A 25,082-nucleotide genomic window follows, 5' to 3' on the forward strand; every position below is an offset into this window, starting at 1 on the left:
ATTGATTGCTGCTTGAATATTGGCCTAGTCAAGCTTCTTATTCATAACACATCCCTGAGGCAAGGGATGGCCTTGGGACAGTGGCTGTGAGTGCAGGGACAGAGCTGCTGGCTGGGGACAGCCCCAGTGCCTCCCTGCAGCCAGGGGATCCCTCACTTTGGTTCGTGAGCAGCAGTGCAGGGTTAGGCACGGGCTGTGGGGGACCAGCTGAGGGACACAGGGGTGTCCTGGGAGGTCTCACGTCCACCTGAGGATGCTGCTGGCTCTGGGGAGACCCAAGACTGGTTTAGAGAGGTGATTTCCCCCAGGAGCATGGCCCTGAGCCAGGCTCCTGTAACTCCGTTCATGAGTGTCTGTGCTCTGATGGGAAATTCCAAAAGGTAATGTCTTCTGTTAATGTAATTTTTTTAAAATGACACAATTGAGGAATAAATACCTTAAAAATGATAGAACAGCAGTCATAAAGCCATAAACTCTTTTGGGATTCACTGAGTTAAAGTTGCTGAAGAGGCCTTGCTGCAGGGCATGCTCTGAAAGGTTAAGGAAATAGTCTGGGTGTAGATGTGGCTGGATTTTTTAAAGAAAATACATTGTTTGTGATATTCAGACAATCTATTTGCTTCTTGTTATTGAGGAACCAAAAAGATACACTTTCAAAAGCAAGGAGAATGTTTCATTTCATAAAGGTTACAGCATAGCCAGAGTATTTTAGAAGACAGTATTGACCTCTTTTAGAGGCATTGCTCTATTTTTGCCCTGTACCACTCACACCCCTACTTTGTGTCATTAGTACCTCCCCTGTGGCATTTTTTCCTCCTTCCAGGCCCTTAAGACTTGCTTTTTCTAACTCCTGTTGAAAATTCAGCACGTGGCCCACAGGAGTGAGAAGCTGGTAGGGCTCTCTGCAGATTCCTTACAGCTGGCTGGGCTGGAGTTCACCTGTGTGCTTTGGGAGGATGCAGATGTGTGCAGCTGCAGTTGGTCAGCTGGAGACATCCTGCACACAGCCAAACAGCTCCGTGCCTGCTGTGCCAGCCTTGCAGGAGCCAGCTGGGAGTGCCCCTGCAGCCAGGCTGGCAGTGCCCAGGGGTACTGTGAAAAACGCCAATCACTTGTTTTTAAAATTTTTAAAAGTTTAATAGTAATGAAATGGTTAAAAAGAATAGTAACACAATTAGAGTAATAACAATTTGGACAATATGAGACAATAGAAACAAAGAGTTACCGATGTCTGGGTACCTTTTTCTGGGTTCCTTTTTCACGAGCCCGAAAAAGGAAACCCGTTAACAGAGGATTAACCCTTAAGAACAATAGCCTGTTGCATAGTCATTCACTTCATACATGATGCATAAATTCCATTCAAACACAGAATTCTGTCTGGTCTTCATCAACTTCTTCCCTCTAATCCTAACAGCACCTTCGAGGCAGGAAGAAGTTTGTTTCTTTTGATAAGCAGGCAATAAATTCCCTTTCTCTGAAAGATTCAGGTGTCCTGTGGCTGTTATCTCGCTGCAAGCCCTTTCTGTTAAACAAAGCATCTTACATAGCATAGTTTCTATTTTAACAATTTTTATAACCTAAAACTATATTTAACACAGTACTTAAGAGAATTAATACAGCATTACTTTCTAACACAACACATATAATATTCATTTAATATTTGCAAAAAGCCAATCATAAAATACATGCATTTTTCACAGGTACCATGGCAGTCCTGGCCTGCTGGACAAGGACGAGCCTTGATGTGTCCTTTGCACTGTCCCCTCCCAGCCCAGCTCAGAGTGCAGGGGGCCCTGCATTCAAAGCCTGATGTGTGCTCACAAGTTTAATGTTGCTTGTTCAGAACCCAGTTGCTGCTGCTGCTGAGAGTGCAGAAATCCCTGAAACACAGGCTGTGAGGCCCTTGGGTGGTTTCCTGTATTAGGTTAAAATCTCCAGGGAATTTATGTTCATGACAGAAAAAAAAATGGGAGAGTGCAGATTGATGAGGCAAATAGCAGAGAGTTCTCCTGCAGTCACTGAAACAGTAACTGTGGGTATGTAGCATAGTGATTAAAATGACAGGCATCCAAATCAAAGTCCGTGACTGGAAATGGAAGTGTGCTTTGAGAAGCTGGATCTGGAAGCAGAAGGAGATGGAGAAGCATCTGAGGGATAATGAGAGTGAAAAGAGGTGAGAGGCATACACAGTTAATGCCTGGTGGAGGTGGCACAACACTTGAGATGTTGTGGTGTTCCCTCACTTTGCACTAATGGTGTTTGTGTATGGCTGTGAGAGGTAGATCATAGGAAATCTGGGGATACATTTCTGGTGGCACAGGAAATAGTGGCTGGGAAATTGCAAACTGGGGAAACCAGTTTACAGTTTCTACAGCTGTAAATAATGTCCTCTGGAACAAAACTTGAGCTTCATGGATGCCATCTACCTACAGAAGGGATAATCAGATTTATCCAGGTGCATTATCTTGTACAAACTGCTGCTTTTATTATCATTTAATCTCTTTTTAACAAACTAGAGCCAAATGTAGAAGTATTTCTGTGTTTATATGTGCTTACAGAGCTGAAAATCCAAGACTTGTGCACACAGAGGGACACCCATGGATGTTTGGAATTCTCTTGCAGTCTTTGGTAAGATGCATCATCAAAGTCCAGTTTATACCCAGCTGAGACCAGCTGCAGGACAGCAGCTTCCTCTCTTTCCACTTTTTCCATCACTATAGACTTTTGACTTTTTGGTTTTTTTAGTTCAGTTTACAACCCACTGATTAAATAGTTTAGCAACAACAGTGAGCTTTGTGAAGTGCTTTTTATCTTTAGATCACAATGACAATTTGATAATGTTATTTTTTATACATAATCTATGTATAATATATGTAATCTATTTTATGTATAGATTAAAGTATTTCATTATATGGCGTTCTGTTCTTTAATATATGTGGCTGGTCTCAACTGGACAGAAATTACACATTTTCATTAACACATTTCATCATGGTTGCAAGAGAGCTGCAAATGTCTTAGAGAAGACATGGACTTTGGGATCTAGAAGTGAAGGCAAAGGTCTGTGTGTGCACAAGTGTAAGTGTGGGAAGATGGCACAATTCTTTGATTTTCATCTCTATAACTAGTGTATGTAAACATGCAGGCACTGCTGTGTGTGGTTGCTGCACACATGAATATTCAGTGCATCAGAGTCAGACCTGTACCCCTTTGATGCTTTGCTTCCCACGTTCTGTTGTTGCTGTGATGAGTTTTGTCAGAATTGTGATTTAACAACTTACAGTCAAAATTTCAGCTGCTCCTCTGCCTCCCGGGCTGCAGGTACAGCTTCTCTCCTGACATACCTTCCTCTGTTCCACCTGACTGCTGCTTTGTGTTCTCTTCCATATTATTTTAAGAGGCAGTTCCAGATTCTGAAGCATCCCTGATAGGTAACATTATTATCAGCAACTACTCAAGTAGTATCAGCATTTTTCCCTCAGAATGATATCAGGGTGTCTCAGTTCCACAAGTGATATGATCAGGATGGTACAGCAATGCTCTGCTATATGGGACTACATTCTGAAGCAGGAATTCCTTTCTGGTTATGCTTTTTAAAACTGTGGACCAGAAATAATTCTAGTGACAGTTTTTGCAGTGCTCATCTTTGACCATGCAGCCAAGTTTGCAGTGCCTGGATTGCTCTAACAAACTTTATTCAGCTGACAAAATATGGGAGTGTAGAAATACTCCTTTTTGTCCTTGTCATGTTTAAATAACTGGATTGTGACTTCATTTATCCAAGCAGAGAGGAAGAAAACTCAGGGATCGTTAGGAAAAGGTTCCTTCTGTGTTTATGTAGCCTCAAATACATTCTCCAAGCAGTGCTACAGACGAAGGGCATTGTATTTGTCATGGTGCAGACCTGCTGCCTGTTACAGGTGAGAGATGGCCAGCTCTGGGAAAAGCATGGGGAGGTCAGGAGCAGAACTGGTGAGGATGGACTTTGAAAAATCTGCTTCTGTATTGTATGAAGCACTGAGAAAATTTTTGGTAGCTGTATTTTGGTCTTGGATTGCACAATGCAGCAAGTAAGAGAAACAAAACCAAATGACTGGGTCACTCGTAGAGCAAAGTCTTCTAAATAATAGCTTGGCTTTGTTTTGTAGAGCTGGTGAAAGGACAGGGGGCTTGGGGAGACAAGGATGACCCAGATAAGAAAACTACAATGTGAGATCAGCAATTAGTATCTAGATAGCAGAGCAGAAAAAGAAAGAATCATAGGACTGATAGAAAGTTGTATTGATCTAAAAAAATTGCTGTAAATAACAGTAATTTTCAATTCCCATTTCACTGCCACAGAGGTTTAAAGCCTTTAACTAATCCCATGGATTTTTGCACTGGTCTTCATTTTCATTATTTCTTTAGCCAGAGTTGTATTATCATTCTGCCTTGGAGAAGGGGAGAGTCTGGAAGTACAGCTCCCAGGAGCAGGGTGGCCCCTTGGACAGGACAGGAGCTGGAGGTGGGCAGGGTGTCACTGCTCCAGACCTTGTTGTCACTTGTGTGAGTGCCACAAGAACTGTGCACACAGCACCAGTGACTGCTGCTGCCCAGGAGGAGCTCAGTGCCTGCTCCTGGAATGAGCTGAAGCGTAGAAGCAAACCCAAACCTCATCCATTCTGTTGGCACTCAGTCTTCTCTTTCCTAAACAAAGTTTACAGCTTTGCAGGAATTCTCCTACAGACACCTTGTTACTGTAAAAAAGATGAGAAGTGTTTATTTCTCCTCTGTATTGTCATTTGTCTATATTTCCCATTATTTCCCTCTTCTTCTGCAGCATGCTGGTGCTGATTCCTGATGGATTTGTGATCTGCTGAAACTCAGTGCTTCTTACTGTCCTGTTGTGTAGGGACTGACTCTCCATGTGTATCTCTGTGTTTGATTTTCCTACCTGAGGGTATCTTTTTTTATTGCATCTACCTTTCCTTCCAGCTCTCCTCAGGTAATTCGTAATTCCAAATCTGACCTCCTAGCCTACTTCCTTCTTCTTTGACATCAGTATCAAATGTAAGTTCATTAAGCATTCTCTTTATTCCCTTTACCCAAGCCATGAATAAAGAGCTGAGCAGCTCCAACACCAAGGCAGAGAAACCAGGTTGCTTCCCTTCTGCCCTCTGCTGTGGCAGTGGCCCTTTGATAACCAGTCCCTCTTGCAGTGTGCTCTTCCAAGTCTGGCCTCTCCTTAGCAGTGACTTCATCTGTTTTCCATGTATTGTTTAGGCAGATCATAAAAATGCAACAGGAGACGGTTTCAGACCCTGCCTGAAGATACATGGTATTTACAGCTTCTAATCTTTCCAGAAGCCATAAACGTTTGTTTTCCATTAGTTGGACAATATTTATTCTTAAAAAATCATCTGGGCTGTTTCTCATATCTGTTACATTCTGCCTGCTTTTTTTTTTGTTTTATTTCAAATGGATAGGATTTATTTGCCCTCAGCAGACACCATTTGGAACTGACAGACAACAGGGGCAGCTGCTCTGCTGCCCTTGCTGCCAAGAGGTTTGGAAGGGCACCAGGTCAGGGGCTGGCTTGTGCACAGTCAAAAAGGTACCAACCCAGAACAGCCTTTACAAACTTTTTTACTTTACAAAATACTCAGGTTGGGTTTGTGTGTGTTACCCTGCTCTTGCTGTACAAAGCCAGGGCTTTCAGACCTCCTGTCCCTTACTCCTCTTGGAGGGAGATGCAGACCCCATGTATTAGCAGTGCAGGAGGGCAGCAAGGAAGAGAAACTTCTGTATTAAACCCATTTTCACTTCCAGAATAGAGAGATACATGTTATATGCTGTGTTCACATTGCCCAGAACTCCACTGTCCCATTCTTGGGTCCTTAGAAACCAGATATTTTCATAAGTCTTAAATTCCTTTACTCACAAAAGGTATTTCTACCTAAAAAATACTTTTTATTACAATGAGTTTATGTTTGTTTACTTCATGCCTTTGAATGTTTTTTTCACTGTGCCCTTTTCTCATCTCACCATGCTTCCATTTTTATTACATTAATTTTGTTAAGGAATAGACCTGCTTCAGCCATTGCACCTGTAAATGTCAAGTGGGGGTTTGGCCTTAATTCAGTTACTTAGTTTTACCAGCATTAAGAGTTCTTATCTTGTAATTTCCAAACCTGTACAGCCAGACAGCAACAGAAAGATTTTCATATCATGCGTTTTCCTGCTCTTGGGTCTACAGCTGTAACAAACTGGCAGAGGTCAGCTCTGGGATCCACCTGTACAATCTTCAATTACCTTTTACCCATGTGGATTTCCTGAGGAGCTCTGCTGCCTCCTGTTTGTGTAGATGTAACTTACAGAGATGTGCAACCACGTGTAATAAAAGGGATTTTTGATTATAGCTGCAATTCTAAAAAGTGTAATTTTTCTTCCTTGAACACCAAGCCCTTGACAGATTTCATCTAAAACTCTCATGTTCAGCTGGGAGGGGCAGGCAAAGTGATCTGCACGAGAAAATGATTGACTCAGTAAGTTTAGAGCATTTGTAATGAGTGAGGTGTGAATCCTGCTTGCTTGTCCCTGCTCTCAGGACTGCACACAATCACTGGGTTAATAAAACAAAAAACAAACTTCAGAACAGCTCACAGAATAGAGATCAGAATGTGAGACTGGAATCCAGATTTCCTACCATGCCAGTACTAATGTGCCTTGCAGAGCAGCAGTGGGAGGCAGAAGAAAGAGGAAACACACAGTGTGTTTGGGGAGGTACAAATGGTACCTTGGAATGTGGGGACAACTGAATTAACTAACCACAATAGTGTCCATAAAAGGTAATTATTATTTGTAGGAGTGTCTTTCTGTGAGTAAATAACTGGCTGTACCTTATACAATTGCAGAGTAAGTAATGCACTTTCCTCAGGACAAACATGTACCTGAAGTAACACTTCCATCACCTGGACAGGAGCTCTGACCTTCCTCACCTCAGGAAATGTCCCTGTCCAGTCCTCCCTCCAAGGAGCCCTTGCCAGCACTTGGCCTCCTTCAGCCCTAACAGATGGACCAGGCTGGGGCTGCTCAGGTGGACACTGGCCTGGCTTTGGCCAGGATTGCCAGACCTGATCCTGCTCTGAACAGGTTTGCTCAGGTTTGAACAGCAAGAGAGACGATGCTGGGTTAGGAGTGTTTGCAGTCGTGCCTCCTGTGCAGTTCGAGTGGCAGTGTCAGGACCTGCTGAGCCACACGCTGGGCCTGATGGCACGATGGCAGAGCCTGGAGCTCAGGGCCAGAGAGTGCCTGTGAGCAGGGGGGCTGTGGCTGGAGCTGAAGCTTTCAGCTCACACTGGAGTGCTGTGAAATGGGTCCCTGTGTTGGGGTGTGAGTTCCTCAGCCACTGCTCAGTGCAGCTCCCTGTGCCTGCTTCTGCTGCAGGGCAAGTGTGGAGCATTTGCTGAGGGGAGCACAGCATGGAGGGGGAAGCACCAGCTTTGCTTGCAGACAGAAGAATTTCTCTTCTCTCTTTGGAGAAGGTGATGGCAAAAATGTTCTAGAGGTGAAGTAGAAGTTTTCATTACTGTAAGAATTAACCAGTATCAGTCCTTTTCAGAGTGAAATACCTGTGTGAAGGAAAACAAACTAATGCCCCATACTGATATGTGCAGATTGCTGTGGTTAAGTTTAGGCAGACAGGGATGGAGTTGCTCTCGGTTCATCCTGGCTTGGAGCAAGAACAATGAGATTTGAGAGGCTTCATGCTCTCTTTCACAATTACCCAAAACGTTTGGTGTTGTGCTAATTAACACAGTCCAACTTCTTTCCTGGAGTGATTGTACCTTTCAGGAAACACTGAGGTGAAGTGTTGGGTTTTTTCCTCCCATACCTTTGTGGAGATACCCTAAATGGCTTTCTTTGTATGAAAGAAATAAGGAAATTATTTCCTTCTTTGTACGAAGGAAATAATCCATTTTCTTTCATGTCAGACTTAGCTGGATGTCTCTCTATATATTATTTATGGTGTGCTCCTGGTTTTGTTGCTGGATAGAGTAGCTAATTTGAGCTCCAGTAACAATCCATCACTACCTTGGGGAGATATAATTGCTTGTAAGTATAGTACTTCGTGTCTTGTCTTTGTTTTTCATTGCCTTGAATGTGTTGTCAGCTTGCTCAACCTGTAAGGCTTTATACTTGGAAATAGTGAGGTGTGAGGAAAATAGATGCATTAGATCCTCCATGCAATGAATCCAGGGTCTGCTGTTGTAGGTTTTGAACTCAATGAAATCACTGGAGATGAACGTCAGTAACTGAGTGTGTGAGGTGAAGTTTGGCCTTAAACATTAGAGATTGGAAGCACGGAAGGAACAGTAAGATTAAAGCTGACTTGAAAAAAAAATATTAAATATTACACAGTTTCCATAGCTGAGAAATTAGAATTTCTTTAGGGGAAGAGGTGGAAGACTCCACAGCGGAGAAATTTTGTGATGTTGTTGACCAGCAGATGGTAGTTGGTGGAAAGGTTTTTTATATTTGTTTCTTGAACAGCTGTAGGTGCATGAGCTATTGCATGTAGGTGTGCACTATCCACTGTGATTTGGGATGCTTCAGCATGTAGTGGAGGAGGGTCAGGGAGTAGATCTGTAGGTGGAAAGGGATGCTGTTACAGTGATACAGGGAAAGACCTAAATATCTGGAAAAACATTCCAGAGAGTGAGATGGATAGCTCAGGGAAACATTGCCTTTCAAGCAAAGTGTTTTTTCATACTTCAGACTTATCATAAAAAAATCCAAGTGCATATAAAACTGCTAGGAAGCTGTGCAGTGGCTGGGGAAAACAACCTAGATGATTTAATAGACTTTATGTGTCTCTAACATCTGGATTCAGGGAGTTAATCTGAGTTAGTGGCATTCTGAATCTATTGAGTTTGTGCTAAATCAGGAGAAGTGGGAATTCACAAAGTGCACAGCTGCACTGGTGTCATTTGAAGGCAGCATTCATTGAACCTGGTAGTTATTCACCCAAACCCCTGGAACTCCTTTGATGAATTTGAAACGATAAAATCCCAGCACTGCAGAGCCCTCAGCAGAGGATGGAGGGATCCCACCCTCAGAGCAGGCACGGCTGCTCTCGCCCCTTGGCAGCGTGGGTGCCACAGCTCCTCCAGGGGGACAGCTCTGAACCTCAGCCCTGCAGCCCCCCCAGGGCTCTCCGTGTGTCCCACAGCCTCTCCTGCTCAGCATTCCTCCTCTGCCCCCCTCCAAAGCTCCAGGTTGTTGTGGCTGTGAACCCTTCTGTCTCTCCTTATGTTTATGACATGTAATCATCCTTTTTGCTCAGCTTCCCAGTGTGTCCAAGCTTCCTTCATGGAAACCCTCACAGAGCTGCAGCCTTACCAAAACAGGGAAAGCTGCAGGAAGGCTTTGTGTGGGCTTTTACTGGGGTGTGTACCTCAGTGCTGTCTGCTGTTCTCCCAGCAGCTCTGCCTCAGGGACTCCTGTTCAGACCGATGGCTGAAACACTGAAACAACCCCTCTGGCTTTGTACAGGAATGCTATAGGGACTCTCTTTCTAATCAGTACGTTACTTGGTCAAAATTTAGTGTTTACACTTGAACTAACATCCTGTTTTAGTTTTTTTTTTTTTCTTTTTCCTCTGTTTCTTCCATTTGGCCAGTGATTCAGCAGATCTGGTGTACTTTCCCAAATATTCTTTTCAGAACACTCAGAATTTCCCAGCATCATAAACTGGGACTAATGGCTTATTATGCTATACCGTAAGGCAGCTAAGCCTCTGCTTTGTATCAAAGGCTCTGGATTTTACATGAAGGTTAAAAAAGGAGCACAGACAGTCCTTGGTGGTGTAGCAAAGGAGCTTTCTTTTTGTCTTCTTAATGTGCTGGGGATTCAGCTCATTTTAACACAAGGCTCAGGCATTCCTGGGTATTTAACATTTATGTCAAGACTGAGCTGTGGCTGAAAGCTCAGAGACATCACAACCCACATTTCTTAGGGGCTGTAGAGGAGAGCTTGAATCATTGGTGCATTAGGTGCCCTGTGGGGCAGAAATCTCCAGAACAGTCCTTGCTGAGTGCTCCTCTAGTGGCTCTGAGGGTGGCCATGTCTGTGGGGAAAAGTAACACTTCATTTTAATTTCTCTGAAGTAATTTTTTGGAGTGGAATTATTTCATTCTCATTAGATCTCTGAGGGTACAAGGAAATTCCTGGTTTAATTGGAGAACTTTACCCTCAAAGCCAGCTTCAAATGTCAGCAAAGCTGCTGCAGGTTCAAGAACTACCTAAGCAGCAATGGCTTGCACTGTCCATGCCATCTCTTCTTTGCTGAGTTCAGCAGCATTGCTCCCTTTATACATGCATGAAGTACAATTAAGTGTTGATTTTAGTTCAGGTGAAGAGTTTCAGCATTAAAGAGGCTGAGGCTCAAGCAAATGTGAAGAAAAGGGTGGTCATACTTCCTGCCTCAAGTAGTCACATTTTACTTCTTAGCTCTTAGAAACATTCTCCTGTAATTAAAGCAGCTTTTTGGGCTTGGGAGGGGGGACATACAGAAAGTGTCTGACTTTCTGGCAGACTGTTCACAAGAATTTGGCTGTTTTCCTAGACTGAAATTCTGAGGAAATTCTCTAATTGTTTGGGAAGTATTTTTCTGATACAGCATATCTGTGTTCTGAGTGGCACATGTAAGCTGATGTGCAGCCCTGTTCATACATCTCTGTTTGTATGTGGGTGCGCCAATTACATTTTTAAAACCCCAACTAAACCAACCCTGCTATTTTTCTGACCAGATATGCATAATGGCTCTCAGAATACACTGAGCTGAACTTCCTTGGAACATATTACTAGAAAATGGAACGGAAAGGAACCTCATATAACTCTAGGAATAGCAAACTGCCCAAGAAATGTCTTAAAATCAGGATTTGGCATGGGTTGTACTTTCAATATGAAGAAACTATAACATCTTTCTGGTGCTTCTGCATCCTGTTGATGCCAAACAGTACAAATTTGTGGGACATGAAAACACTTGGGGGAGGATTTAATTACTGTCACTTGTGTATGGATTATTGCTTTGTTTAATTGAGTTGTTCTGCACCTAGTGTGCAGGGCTGTGATTTATCCTGTGATTTATTTTGTCTGTGCTTCTCTGCAGGGGGAGAGGCCCTCTGAAGCACACGGCCGATGTCATCAACGCCGCCAAGGTGATCTCGGAGTCGGGCTCGCGCATGGACGCCCTGGCGCGGCTCATCGCCGACCAGGTGAGCTGCACTGCAGGAGCCTGCCCTGCTCAGCCTCACACACCCCAGCACCTCCCAGGAGCTCAGCTCCTGTCTGAGCCTCCCTGTGCAGACTCCTCTCTGTGTGGATCTGTTGTCATCTCGTTGTTGTATTTCTAAAGTCCCATTAAGTCTCGTACCTTCTCGGTGATACTTCTTGGGGGCAGTTCTTCACAGCTCTGACTTCTTCTGCTGCTTGTTGCTGCTTCTTTGTCAGGGCTCCTTCCAGGCTCTCCCTGACTGGCCAAGCCCACCCCCTTTTATCCCAGTTACCTTCACTAGCTACAGCCCAGTTAAGGACATTGCAGCTACAGCCCATCAAAAACAACCGGGGCTTATCAGGGCAAGGCCTATATACAGATATTCAATATACAATACAGATATTTTACTAAGACTCCTACTATATTTCCCCCTTTTCGTTTACTTACAGAGACAGGTTTTACATATTCCACTTATAATTATATAATACATATATTTTCCCAGCTCTCGACTGTACAATACAATACAACTAGGGCTTCTACTATATTTTCCCCCTTTTTACAGAAACATATTTAGATGGACACAATATACTACATATATTCTACCACAGCCCTTGGCTGCACAACACATATATTTACCATGACTCGAAGGCCATGTTTCCCCACAGCTTCTTGACTCAAAGGCCATAATCCAACACAGCTCCTTGTTTCAATAGCCATGCTTCTCCACAGCTCTAGGCTGTCTTAGCCTCCACAGCTCTCAGGCTGCTTATCTCCATCACGTTGGGGTCACCAGATGTTGTAATCTTGTTGTTGTATTTCTAAAGTCCCATACTGTCACAAACATAGTTCTAAAGTCTCGTACCTTCTCGGTGATATTTCTTGGGGGCAGTTCTTCAGTTCTGACTTCTCCCGCTTGTTGCTCCTTCTTTGTCAGAGCTCCTTGTCAGCTCTCCTTGACTGGCCATGCCCAGCCCCTTTTATCACAGTTATCTTCACTGGCTACAGCTGCAGCTCAATTAAGGACATCGCAGCTGCAGCCCATCAAAAACAACCAGGGCTTATCAGGGCAAGGCCTATATACAGATATTCAATGTACAATACAGATATTTTACTAAGACTCGTACTATATGTATCCATGGTCTGTTCATGTACACCTGAAAGGGACGTGTACATACATCACACGTGTCTAGGGACACACATCCCTCTGCACATGCATTTGTACATGTGTCTGAATATTTGTGAGCTCCCTTAAACTCTGATTGCAACATTTGAGACGTAAAGTGTATCTGAACATGTATATAGATACACATTTAAAAATATATATATATTCATGGCTGCTTTAATTAATTAATTATTAACATATTAAGGCATATGTATATAAATAGTTGTATAAAAAGCTGTTGTTCTGCTTTAACCCCAACTGGCAACTGAGTACAATGCAGCTGCTCAGTCACCTACTCCTGGAACTTGGAAAAAAGGAAACCTCATGGGTAGTTGTAAAAAGTTTATTAATTTAAAATATAATAGTAGTAGTAGTAGTACTAGCATTGATGCTGAAAGAGAGGGGGAGAGAGGACTGAGACCAGAGAGAAAGAAGGGATGCCCAGCACAATTACCCAGCATGTGCTGCCTGATGCCCAGCCTGTCCCTGAACAGCAGTCAGCCCCTTCCAGGTGAGTCCCCCATGCTGGCCATGGCACTCCATGGAATTGGTGTGGAAGAGCTTTGGCCAGTTCACGTCACCTGTCCTGGCTGTGCTCCCCCCCAGCTGCCTGCACACTGCTCACTGAAAGGTCCTTGTGTGCCACCTTCCTTCCCATTCTTGATCCAGCAGAGCAGGGGCCAGCCCCTGTGGAGAGCAGGAGCTCTGTGCCAGGCAAAGGCAGCAGCTGTGCAGGCAGCAGGGCAGAGCTGCAGGCTCATCCTCTCCTGAGGGAGCTGGGGAATTGCCCAGCAGCAAAGCAGCTGCTCCAGGTGAGCTGTGGGAGCACAGCATGGAGGCACTGGCACAGAGCTCTGCTGCTCTGGGCTCTGAGCACCAGCTTAGGAAGGACAGACTTGTCTGGCTCCAGAATGGTTTGTTCTCCACCCTCTGCAGAGTCACAGAATCCACATTTTTCCTGTATTTCCTTCCCTGCCCCCCACCCCTAACACTGGCTGTTTTGGCCTTTGCAAATCTGCAGCTTGAAGGTGATTTTTGGTCGTGCATTTAATTTTTATTTGAAGTTATTTTAAGTAACTCTTACGAGTTACTTATCACCATGAAATGCCAAGTGTTAGAGCTGGAAGGTGTGCTTTATTTCTGTTGGAGTTTTAGATGGCTCAACCTCCCCTAGAGGAGCCCAGCAGAGCAGGGTAACTCAGCAGCCTGCCTAGGGGAGCTGCAGTGGCATGGGAGCAGCCCTGCAGCTCCTCACCAGGCTGGCTGGGTCTCTTTGGGCTGTGCAACACCAGCAGAGCAGTGCAGGTGTCACAGCTGCAGCATTTCTTCCTTTGTGGCTGCCTTTCAGGTCCAGGGCAGCACAGGACAGTCACTGTTTCCACACCCTCACGTGCTCTCTCTTCTCCCTTCACTTTTTATTTTCATATTCAGTGCTTGCTTTCCTACTGTCTAGAAAGAAACCTCAGTCTGTTAGTAGTTGTCCCGTGTCTCTCTGAATTCCAGGTAACAAAGAATTTCTATTTTGTATCTATACAGTTGTGATCAGATTTGTGGAAAAAATAGGTAAAATGTCTGAATTCCCCAATTCCTGATCTTAACACACTTTCTTCCAGCACTGGACAACAGCTGCTTTCAAGATTTTATCTATTACTGATTAAAATTCAAACCTGTCACTGATACACTGCAGAAAATGATGAGATAGCGAAGCCAAAGCTGAGTAAGGATCATAAATTCTTGTTGGTTTTAGGACAGGGAATCCACTCTCACTGAAATATTTCTTCTATGAAAGAAAGATTTCAGCTGTATTAATACAACGACTCCAGCCTAGAAACATGAGCAAATCAGTGTGAGGAGAAAGTATTCATGAGCCACTAGTGGTGATAATTCGTGTGTCCCCTCAGAGCTGCTGGGAAATGTGACATCACTGAGGATATTGTAACCCATTTACTGGGTTCACTCCAGCTCCTTGCCTAGGTCCTCACCCAGAGCTTGCACACAGCTGGCACCCAGGAGCCCCCTGAGCCCTGGGATTTGTGCATCTGAAGGACACTCCTTACTTACAGGTGCTGCTTGGATTTTAGATGCAGTTTTACATTACATTATATGCATTAAAACCAGAAAAATCCAAATCAAAAGATGGGCCAAGGCAAGCCCTTCCAGTTATGGTGAACACAATTGGAAGTATTGCTAGGTAGGTGTCAAATTTAGTAAAGAGAATCTTGCTTTGTTCCTGCTGTTACAGATAGTCTTAGTATGATCCTCTCACTGCTTGCATGGCTAGAAAGCTTTTAACTTCTGTTAAAAGAAGATTTAAAAGATTTTTGGTTTTGGCTGTGGAAGTTATTCTTTAACTTAGAAAGTTCTTTTCTCATTGTGGTGGCTTTTTTTAATCTTGAAGGTATTTTCAAATTCCTTTTCTCAGCTGTTGTTTTGCCAGGTTTCCTATGCCCTGCACTCCTGGGGTCTTAAAATAAAATAAACTTTACATTCCTCTGGGCAACCAAATAACTGTTCTCTGAATTTGGGCCAAACTGGATAAGCCCTTCAGGAATTTGGTACCCAGTCAAACATGAGCATTGGTTTCCTGAGCAGCATTTGGACTTTTTAGTGGAGTATTTCACATGTTGCCTTTTACTAACAACTAAATTCTGTAGCATTTCTATTATGTGAAAAAAAAGGATTGATGTGATTTTTATAGCTCCCTGTTGCTGTGTTTGAAGGGAAGGCATACAGCATGGTACAATCAGCAGAACTCAGCTGTATTTCAGCCCACAGTCACAAAGCACTTCTAGGATGGCTCAGAGTAACAAGGGTCCAAATCCTTACAGTTACAGCATCAACAGCAACTTACACACATGAATCACAAGTGCATTATAAATTCATTATCAGGACACGTTCCCTTTTGTCAGAAAATTTTTGTTCTTTGTTCCTTCTGTCAGAAGATTTTTGCTGCTTGATGTGACCTGGAAGCCCTGAGAAGGCAGTGAGTTGATGAAATGTGCTGAAGAGTGAGGTCTGTATTAAGAACCTGCTCTGTGTTGCACCCACTGGGCTCCCAGTCAGGCTGGGCTCATTCAGAATGCAGTTTGCCAGAGCTAATTGCAGTGTGTAAATAATCCCTCTGGGTGACACAACCCCACGGGGGGAGCAGCAAAGCTGCCTCCTGTCTGTGCCCAGCACACATTTATAGTAGGTGGTGTGTGGTTGTCCCCAACATTGATCCCCATGAAGACAGGTTTGGGTTCTATAGAGAAATGCTTTGGCCTTGGTTAGCAAGGGGATGAAGTGAGAACAAAGCAAACCCAGAATTGTCTGTGGGCAGAAGCTCCTGTGAATTGTTCATTCACAGCCCCTGTGCAACTGCTGTGCCACAGGCTTTTTCACTTGGATGCTGAGTGCTGGTTTCAGTCTGGTTTTAATTACTGCATTATTTTAACTTCATTGTTTGGATGTTCTGGTAGATACTCCCTTGGGTAAAATAGCACTGCATCTTTGGGATGCAGGTCAGTTCTGATGCTGCTTTTACAGAAAGCCCTTGCCAGCAACAGCCACTGCCCACAGGATGTGTGGGGAAAAACCTCTCAGAATCTGATGGTTCCAGCCAGGAATGTGCAGCAGTAAACTGGTAACCATCAATTACTGTGGGATGGTGAAACTCAGAATTTATTGATTGTCCTTCTGTTGCAGCCTAGTGTTTGGTTTTGCTGGTGAGCAAGTGCTGCTTGTACCAGCTGCTCCTGAGCAGTAGGTAGATGATTCCTTGTGCAGTGTCCTCCCTGCAGAACATTTGTTCCCAGCATCTGCTGATGGCTGATCTGACATGCTGCAAGGCATGAGGTTTCATTTTCTGGCCAGCCTGGCCCTCTGCTGCAGTGCTGAGCCAGAGCTCAGGCACGGATCCACTGCTCCCTGCTGCTGCCAGGAGGTGACAGTGGCTGTTGACACAGCTTGGAGAGCGTGGCCTGACTTCATGGTGCTCCCAGCCCCCTGCAGCCATGCCAGAATTTACACAGCCAAACATATGGGTATGATATGCTCAACGTGGGAAATTGTCCTTGATAATTTTCCATTTGTTTGTCCAGTAATTTCTTCTGCTTACGTAAAATTTTAATGTCACCATTCTGTAACAAAGATTTCTGCAATTTAACAACCTCATGTTAAAAACCATTTCCTTTGTTTTGTGCTCCTGGGAATCACTGTTAATGACCCCTGGGGTCTGTAACGGAGGAAGAATTGCAGGATTCAGTACAATCTTCCTCCTTCCATCTGGGCCTTGGCTGGGCAAGGATGCACAGGATCTACTCAGGTAGTGCAGCTGTGAATATTCCACTGCATAATTACATTTCAGGAGAATTTTCTTATCCAATGCCCTGCATTTGCTTTTTTGAATCCTTCTGGTACTGAAATTGTTTGCACAGAACCTCAAGGTCTTGCTCTTGAGTGCAGTTTCCTGGCCTTTGATGTGTATCATCTGTAGCATTCCTAAAGTGGTGCCCATTTTTTCTGTAATGCTGTGTAAGAGAGCACTGTGACTAGCCTGACACAAAAATATAAAAGAGTACTATATAATAATCATTCTTGTCTCTGAACTTCTGTAATTGGTATTGTCACTGTTTGAAGTGGGTGAGGCACTATATTGGCACCCTATACACCTTTCTCTTGAGTTTTTCTGGCCAGAGGGATAAAATCAAAGTGTAACTAAGGAGAAAGGAAAAAAAACAGAGGAGGAAGAATGTCATTCCAGGAATACACCATCTTGGTATTATGAGTTGTGATGATCTAAGAGATTGTATTGTACTTTACTTGAAGTATATTTTTTATTAATTAAATTAAATAAACAGTGAGTATTCCAGCTTTCTGAACACTGAGATACTATTATATAAATACTGATTTGGGCAGTTCTTAAGGCAGTGCTTAATAAGGAAGAAATAAAAACATATTTTAGGTCAGTTTTCCATCAGATAGAAAGAAAACATGTCCAGGAAATGTTCTGGTTTTGCTGTAAACTGTGCCCAAATACAGGAAACAATAATGGACGTAGCAGAACATGAGGTAAGGACTGATGTTAAGTCATATTAATTAATTTAAAATTGTACACTCTGACTTTCCTTGTTTACTGTTACCTTTTGCTAAGTCTGAAGCATGAACTTGCTATCGTTGCATAGCCATGCAGAACAGCATTGTCACAGCACCCCTTTGAACACATACTGTTGCTTCAGCAAAGCCAGGAGCTGAAATACTTTTGGAGTTAAATAGAATTGGTGCTTTTTCTGGCTCCTGGTGGGTTTGGATTTAAGTCCACTGACCACAATTCAGTAAAACCACAGGTGATTGTTGACAGTGTGCATTTGGTGGGGACGTATCTTTGCTTTCTCAGTATGCAAAGCTGAGCAGAGTTTCCTGTCAAAAGGAAGGGGCTGTATTTGTCATGTGTGCACCACACCCAGGCCAACACCACGTCTGCACCTGCAGGGATCTTGTGCTTATTTATGCTTTTACTCTCTGCAGCTGTGGGAGCACAGCAGGGCCTCACCAGTCCCCTTAGGATCCCTTTATTCTGCCAGAGCAATGGGAATCAGCCTTAGAACAAATTCATACCCAGCCTTTCATGGCTGGCCTGGTACCCACAGAGCAACATTGCACTCCAAGTACTCCATGTATTTTGGGAAAAAAATAGGTTACAGCAATCCTGGTTTTATTTCTGTAATATAAATCTGTATTGTTAAAAATATTGACAATTCTTATTGTGACTTTTCCATAAGACATTCTAATTTTGCTGTTCCCACAGCGAGAGAGGATCTGCAGATTGAGTTCAGTACAGTCTGGATGGAACACAAAAAAACCCCATAGATCTGGTTACAGGATAAAGCATAACATACAGATGTTAACATGTCTCTGCATGTGTGGTTACATTGCCCATGAAATCTGTTTGGATTGCTCTCATCACTGTTTATAGAGGTATTTTCTTAGAGATCATCTAAGGACTGGAAGTAATTACTCTATACATTAAAGATATGTTTAGAAATACTGCTAAGGCAAGCACAGCAATGTTAAATACAGAGTGCATGTGGGGAATCTTAGGCTTCATCTGAGCTTCCAACTATAGATTAAAAAACTTCCCAAGAGGAATGAACTTAGCAGCCTGATAAACTGCAGTGAAAAGCAAGGATCCAGTAGTCTGCAACTGGAATACTCCCCAGTGAAGTTTCAATGATTCCTGAGATATCATTCTGAATCAGCAGTTACTGAAGTGCTTTATTTATTGTTCTTTGCAGTGCCCAGACCAGTCGTGCAAACAGGATTTGCTAGCTTACCTAGAACAGATCAAGCTGTACTCCCACCAGCTCAAGATCTGCAGCCAGGTTAAAGCAGAAATCCAGCATCTCGGTGGAGAGCTCATCATGTCTGCAGTAAGTAGAAAAATGGCACCAAGTGCTCTGTTAGACTAGGTGTTACACTTGAGTTGGGCTTTCCTGTGCTTGCAGCATGTTCCACTTCACTCCAAATCCTGTTTTCTTTTCTAATACCCACTTAACAGCAAGAATCTACAGCAGTGACACATAGGACTTCTGGCTGTTTAAAGGAATTTATTTATTTATTATTTAAAGGAATAATAATCACCTTTTATTTTAAAATTCTCACATCACATTATCACTGTTTTTCTGAAGTAGTCTGGTTTGAAGAACTCTAAGGTGCATTAGCTTGCATATGTGGAATGCAAGCTTATGGGTGTGTCTGAACACAGTGAAAACAGTCCAGGGTGGAGTTCCAGGGCAGAAAAAAATGCTGCAAGACATTCTACAGGTCTACAGAGATAAATAACAGGAAGAGCAAAGTGACTTGATTCCTGAGTGAATTTATTGATTTTGCTTAAATTTGCTTTAAGAGTTATTAGCTCCTTTACAGCCAAGTATCATTAGCCATGGAAAAGATATTTTGTGCTTTTATGGAGCTTTTATGCACTTGGCCTCAGCATAGCCATCCATAAATGCCTTCACATTCCCATGTTCTGTGATGTGTTTCTGCCTGGAGCACACAGGGTTGTGGTTTCAAGGTATAAATCTGCCAAACAGCCAAACCCAGGTAAGACACTGGGCACATTCCTACCCTTCACATACTTGGCACTGTGTTGAGGGGAACTTCACTCACATTGTTTGGAATGCTTGCTCTCTGTATCTCTCTCCCCCCAGCTGTTCCTCTGTGTCTGTACCTATCCCTGGCTATCTGTGTTCATCTGTCTCTGTGTATCCTGATCTTTATCTGTCTGTATCTCTCTATACCTATCTACCCCCATGATACCTGTCTCTATGTCCCTCCATCTGTCTGTATCAATCTGTATTAATCTCTGCCTGATTCTGTCTTTATCCACCTACACCTGTCTCAGGTTACCCATTTCTGTCTATCCCTATCTACAGCTCTCTGTATTTATCTATACCTGTGTGTACTTATCTCTGCCTGTCTGTACCTGTGCCTGTCCATGCCTGTCAGTACCTGTCAGTATTTAGCTCTGCCTGTCTAAACCTATCTCTGTCTTTATGTATCTATATCTATATATATATCTGTATGTATCTACACCTCTCTCTATGTACATCTATATACATCTCTACCTATATCTATACATGTCATCTATACATGTCTCTATCCATCTATACTTAGTCCACCTGTCAGTACTTGTCACTCTCTGTCCTTATGTATATCTCCCTCTCGGTACCTGTCAATATCTGACAAAAGCTCTGTCAAAGATCTGTCTCCAGCCCTGCCAATATCTCTGTCAGAACCCATCAGAATACAAGAGAATTTGTCAAAATGTGTCAGAATCTGCCAAAATCTAACAGAATCAGTGAAAATCTTAGAGAATGTCAGGATCTAATAGAATCTGTCAGGATCTGTCTGTACCTCTCTGTCAATGTCTATGTGTACCTGTCACTTCCTCTCCCTGTCAAAAATTTCTTTTATCTAGATAGTCAATATCTACCTCTGCTTGACAAAATCTGTCAGCACCTCTGTCTGTCTGTCCATATCTGTCAGCCCGTCTGTCTACCTGTCCATGTCTGTCTGTACCTATCTGCACCTGTCTACACTCACAGCTCTCTCTAGAGCAGCCTCTACCTGTGTCAACCTCTCTGTACCTATCTCTGCCTCTCCCTGTGCCTGTCTAGCCCTGTCTCTACCCATCAATATCTGTACGTTCCTATTTCTGTCTCTAGGCCTGCCTATCCCTATTTATCTTTCACAAAAACTATTATTACATTTAATGTAGTTTATAAATAATTGGAAATGAGCATTTGTTGCTGAGGTGAGGTTTGAAACACTCATTTCTATAGGATACTTGTGCTGGCTAATTTAAATGGTAATTTAGACACCACATTCGAACCTCTGGAACATACAGTTACATACTTTTAATTGCCAATGCTTGTTTTTACTTGGACAGCACATTAACAAAGTTTATCTTCCTTACCTGTTTCTTTTCACAAGCAGTTCTGTGATCAGTGTGGGTTACAGTAAAGTCAGATGTTGGAACCAAGTTTGGTTCTTGCTATTTCTGCCTCCTGCTGTAGAATACTCACATTGTTTTCTTTACCTTTTTTGTTGTGTCGCTCCTGTCAACAGTGCATAATCTGTCTGGTGCAAAAATTTTAAGTTCTGAAAATGAAACCCCAAATTTAACTTATTGATAATCCCGAAGATATGCCTATAGATCCTAGCCCTGCTTCAGGGAAGGAGGGTCAGAATTTGTCCTGTGTGCAGCCAGGAACTTGAGAAAGCCAACTGCTTGTTTGTGGCAGTGGGGAATGAAGCGACACGGACCCCCTGATGCATCCCAAGGAGGTCCTGTTATTGTAGAAATTGGCCCCTTTTCATACCTTTAATTCTAACCCAACAGAACTGAAACCAACCTGAGACTTAACAGAATTTAACAGAAGAAGGGCACCCATTGGCTGCCTCACCTGCCATGCTGCTGCCCACGTCCTGCTGTCCAATCAGCTTCCTGCTTGCACTCCCTGCACATCCTCCTGTCCAATGAGCTTCCTGCTCGCACTCTGCCCGCGCATCCTACTGTCCAATGACCTGCATCTGCCCTGCATCCTATTTCCATCAGCTCCGCCACTCTCCCCGCATCCTACTGTCCAATCAGCTTCCTGCTCATACTCTGCCCACACATCCTACTGTCCAATCAGCTTCCTGCTCATACTCTGCCCATGCATCCTCCTGTCCAATCAGCTTCCTGCTCGCACTCTGCCCACGCATCCTACCGTCCAGTCAGCTTCCTGCTCCTATGCTCCTGCAGCCAATCACAGTCTTGCTCGCGCTGCCTCTCTGCCTCAGCCCCTCCATCGCTGTTGAGTGGCCATCCCTGGCAGCGTGTGCTTGCCCGCTGTTGCATGTTTCACCCAGGGAGTGATTATTGCCCCGTGGGGTCCCTGGGAGTGGCGGCTTCACCTCACCGGGGCAGTGATTATTGCCCCAATGTGCTAGAGTGGCAGCTTCACCGGGGCAGTGATTATTGCCCCGTGTGCTGAGTTGCGATTTGCCTTCACCAGGGCAGTGATTATTGCCCCGTGTGCTGAGTGCGGCCTCACCAGGGCAGTGATTATTGCCCCATGTGCTGAGTGCAGCCTCACCGGGGCAGTGATTATTGCCCCAAGTGCTGAGTGCAGCCTCACCAGGGCAGTGATTATTGCCCCAAGTGCTGCACCAATCCCCTCTAGCTCAGTAAACAGGCAGGGAGGTGCTTCCTTTGGGAGCCACTGAAATGGAGAGCGTGCTCAGAGGCCTGAATGGCTTTGGGGGTGTTCTGTGAAATCAAGGTGAGATGCTGCAAGGTTGCTACTCTCTCAAATAATCTTAGAAAATGCTCCAACAATGACTGTGTTCTTTTTTTTTAAAAAAAATAATATGGGTGCTACATAGAAAAGAGTCAGATTGCTAGCCAGTGTCAAAAGAGACATGTGCTCTCACTCCAGGCCTTTTAAAGACAGTGGAGACATGGTTGCCACCAGTGGTTATGAAAAATTTCTCGAAAATTTTAAAAAAGTCTCCCTGGTCTCTGTTTTGGGAAGGGGAGGCCATTTGTGACTGACTGTGCTCAACTGCCCCCCTGCAATTAAAATTGTGGTGATCTGAAACTGCAGCCCAACCAACCAGTGATGGCCTTTTGTATTAATTTAGCTCTTTATGTTTCAATTGCTTCAGTTTTAGAAGAATAGTGGGATTTACATTGTGCAGATAAATTGCTCAGTTGGAAAGGAGAGAAATGCACTAGTGGTATAAAATGGCTGGTTACCGAATTGCTTTTCTTAAAAGCTGGAGCAAGTTCCAGTTTTCAAAGTGCATGTGGGAGCTTAGAAATTGATCACATTGCTAGGTTAGCCGGCCTTGAAATAAATTACAAACCCAAGTTCTGTGTGAGACAGCAGAGGGGTTCTTCTCCCCTTTCCCACCTTCTCCCTGCCCAGAAAACAATATTAGAACTCCAGAAAATGCAGGAATCAGAACTGTAGCTGGAATAGGATTATATTTTATATTCTCCCCAATTCTGATCTTGTCTCAATGAGAATCAGAAAATGAGACAGCAAGCCCTTGCAGATAGTAAAAGTTTTATTGTGCATTAAGTAAAAAAATTTGGGAGTCTCCAAATACCTGAATCTGGTTAGTGAAGATCTGCTACAGGAAAAGAAATCTACCAGAAAGAGCATTAGGAAATAATCCTACAGGTTTCTCCATTGTTTGCTGCCCCCCTGCATCCATGTAGGCGTGTGCAGGAATGACCTCCCTGGTGCTCGGGCATGCTCCCCTCCTGTGGCTGGCATTGGCTCCTCACAGTCCCTCCTTCAGGAGCTGGGACAGACGTCTGGCAGCACAAAAGCTGAGGGGGAAGCTCCTTTTCTGTGAGAAATGACACATTTCCATGTTCAGGTGGGTCAGTACCAACTTCCACAGTGACAAAGCCACTTCGAGTACCAGCTGGTGGAATCCACACATAAAAGCACTGTTTTGGGATGGCTCTTACATTCACCCCTACCTCTCTTCTCCAACCATTAGAACAAGGATCTTGGGTTTAAATCACCTTCCAGGAAAATTCCTTGTCACAAGAGTAGCAGCTCATTTAAAAAATTACCCAAACCAGCCTCTCTTGAAGCCTAAGGAGCAATAGAGAGGAAGAGAGGGATGAAAAGCAGAGGATGTAGTGTCACACATGTGCAGACCTGCAAAAGAAAGAACTGTCTTCTTGGAACAGAGCAGCCACAGTCGCTGTCTTACCAGTTCTGGATGATGCTGTGGTGGAGCAAGGAGCCCTAAACCAAAGGAGCCCTGAACGGGTGCTCCAGGTTAACCTTGGATGGTACTGTGGAGCAGTGGGTGGCAGTGCCATGGCACAAGGGCAGCTGTGTCTCTGTCAGCAGCAAACTCTGTTCTCACCTACATGATCTGCACTGGAGGATTCCATGCTGGCTGCCAGCATGGAATGACAACCAAGAGCATTATGCATATGAAAAACTGTTGAAATCCATAAACACAGCTCAGTCCTCTTCAGCTGTTTGTGACCTGTGTGCCCTGTGCCCGTGCCTGCCCTGCTGCTGTGCTCAGCCCCCCAACCCTGGGGGTTTTCTTCCTGCAGTTCATCCCTGGCTGTTCATACAGTTCATCAGTGGAGGTTATTTAGGCCACTCTCCCTGGGCAGCTGGGATGCTTTGTGGACTTCCCACCTGGCAGCTCTTCTCACTGCTCTCTTTTTTTAGTGGCTTTTGGACTTCAGGCTGCACACGCTTGTAGTCTGCCCTTCTCACTGTCCATTCCCAAGCTTTGGTAATTTCTCTCTAGTCAGCCCCTCATTATGGAGGTTAGAGGGGGTTCTGTATAGAGAAAGAGAGGAAGAGTTATGGATCATCACCTTCTCGGTCTCCATGCATTGCAGTTTTGTTATTTTCATTCATTAAAAATTCCTTGCTCACTATTTAGTCTTTCATAGGCCCGCCCAATATTGGGAGTACTGGCATTGTCAGGTTCTAGGCTGCATCAATCCAAATGGTAAGGATTCACTAAGTCTTTATTAGGAGTGATTAAATAGGAAATGGACATTCCCTCCTAATAATTAAACTGGTGCCTCTTCAGGCACAAAATAATGGGGTAACATTTGCAGATTGACAATAATTGCATTCATTTATGCAGATAAGCTGATACTTCACTTACAAGCACTGCACAGCAATAGGCTTGCACCTCACCTTGCCAGTTTGCTCTTTTTCCAGCAATGGCTTTAACTAGAGGGAATTATTTCGCAGGGCAGAAAATTAACATATCTTACATATTAATATTGTGCTCCATTACTTTCATCAGGCAATTCTGTTTTATGCTATTTACAGTCATTATCTGCTTATGCTTAATTTTATATTGTACTTGGCAAGGGAGACAAAGCCTTTTGACCTTAAAAAGAGAGGGTCTTGAAGAGCAAACTCACAAGAGTCCCAGTATCCCAGAATTGGCTAACAGGCACAGAATCTTCCCCCTCCACCCCAGGCTGGCTAGCCTTACCTGTGCACTAAGGGCTGTTTCCCTTTGCTGTTCCTGCAAATGTCTCATTTATCTTCAGCTCTTCCCCCTGGTATCTCAAGAGCCAGACTTTAACTTAAACACTGACATCAGGCTGCTTTTGTGCCAAATGGAGGT

At 43.9% G+C, this 25,082-nt stretch overlaps 1 protein-coding gene across 5 annotated transcripts in view; it reads left to right on the top strand.

Annotated features, from left to right (window-relative positions):
- CTNNA3 (catenin alpha 3) overlaps positions 1–25,082 on the top strand; it is a 421,206-nt gene that overhangs the window by 388,665 nt on the left and 7,459 nt on the right. For all 5 annotated transcript variants that reach the window (XM_064716469.1, XM_064716471.1, XM_064716472.1 and 2 more), the window contains 2 exons: positions 11,150–11,255; positions 18,692–18,826. In XM_064716469.1, the coding sequence (XP_064572539.1) occupies positions 11,150–11,255; positions 18,692–18,826 (241 nt within the window). The remainder of the gene's footprint in view (positions 1–11,149; positions 11,256–18,691; positions 18,827–25,082) is intronic.

This window comes from Zonotrichia leucophrys, chromosome 6, assembly GCF_028769735.1.
Source record: "Zonotrichia leucophrys gambelii isolate GWCS_2022_RI chromosome 6, RI_Zleu_2.0, whole genome shotgun sequence".
Taxonomy (NCBI): Eukaryota; Metazoa; Chordata; class Aves; order Passeriformes; family Passerellidae; genus Zonotrichia; species Zonotrichia leucophrys.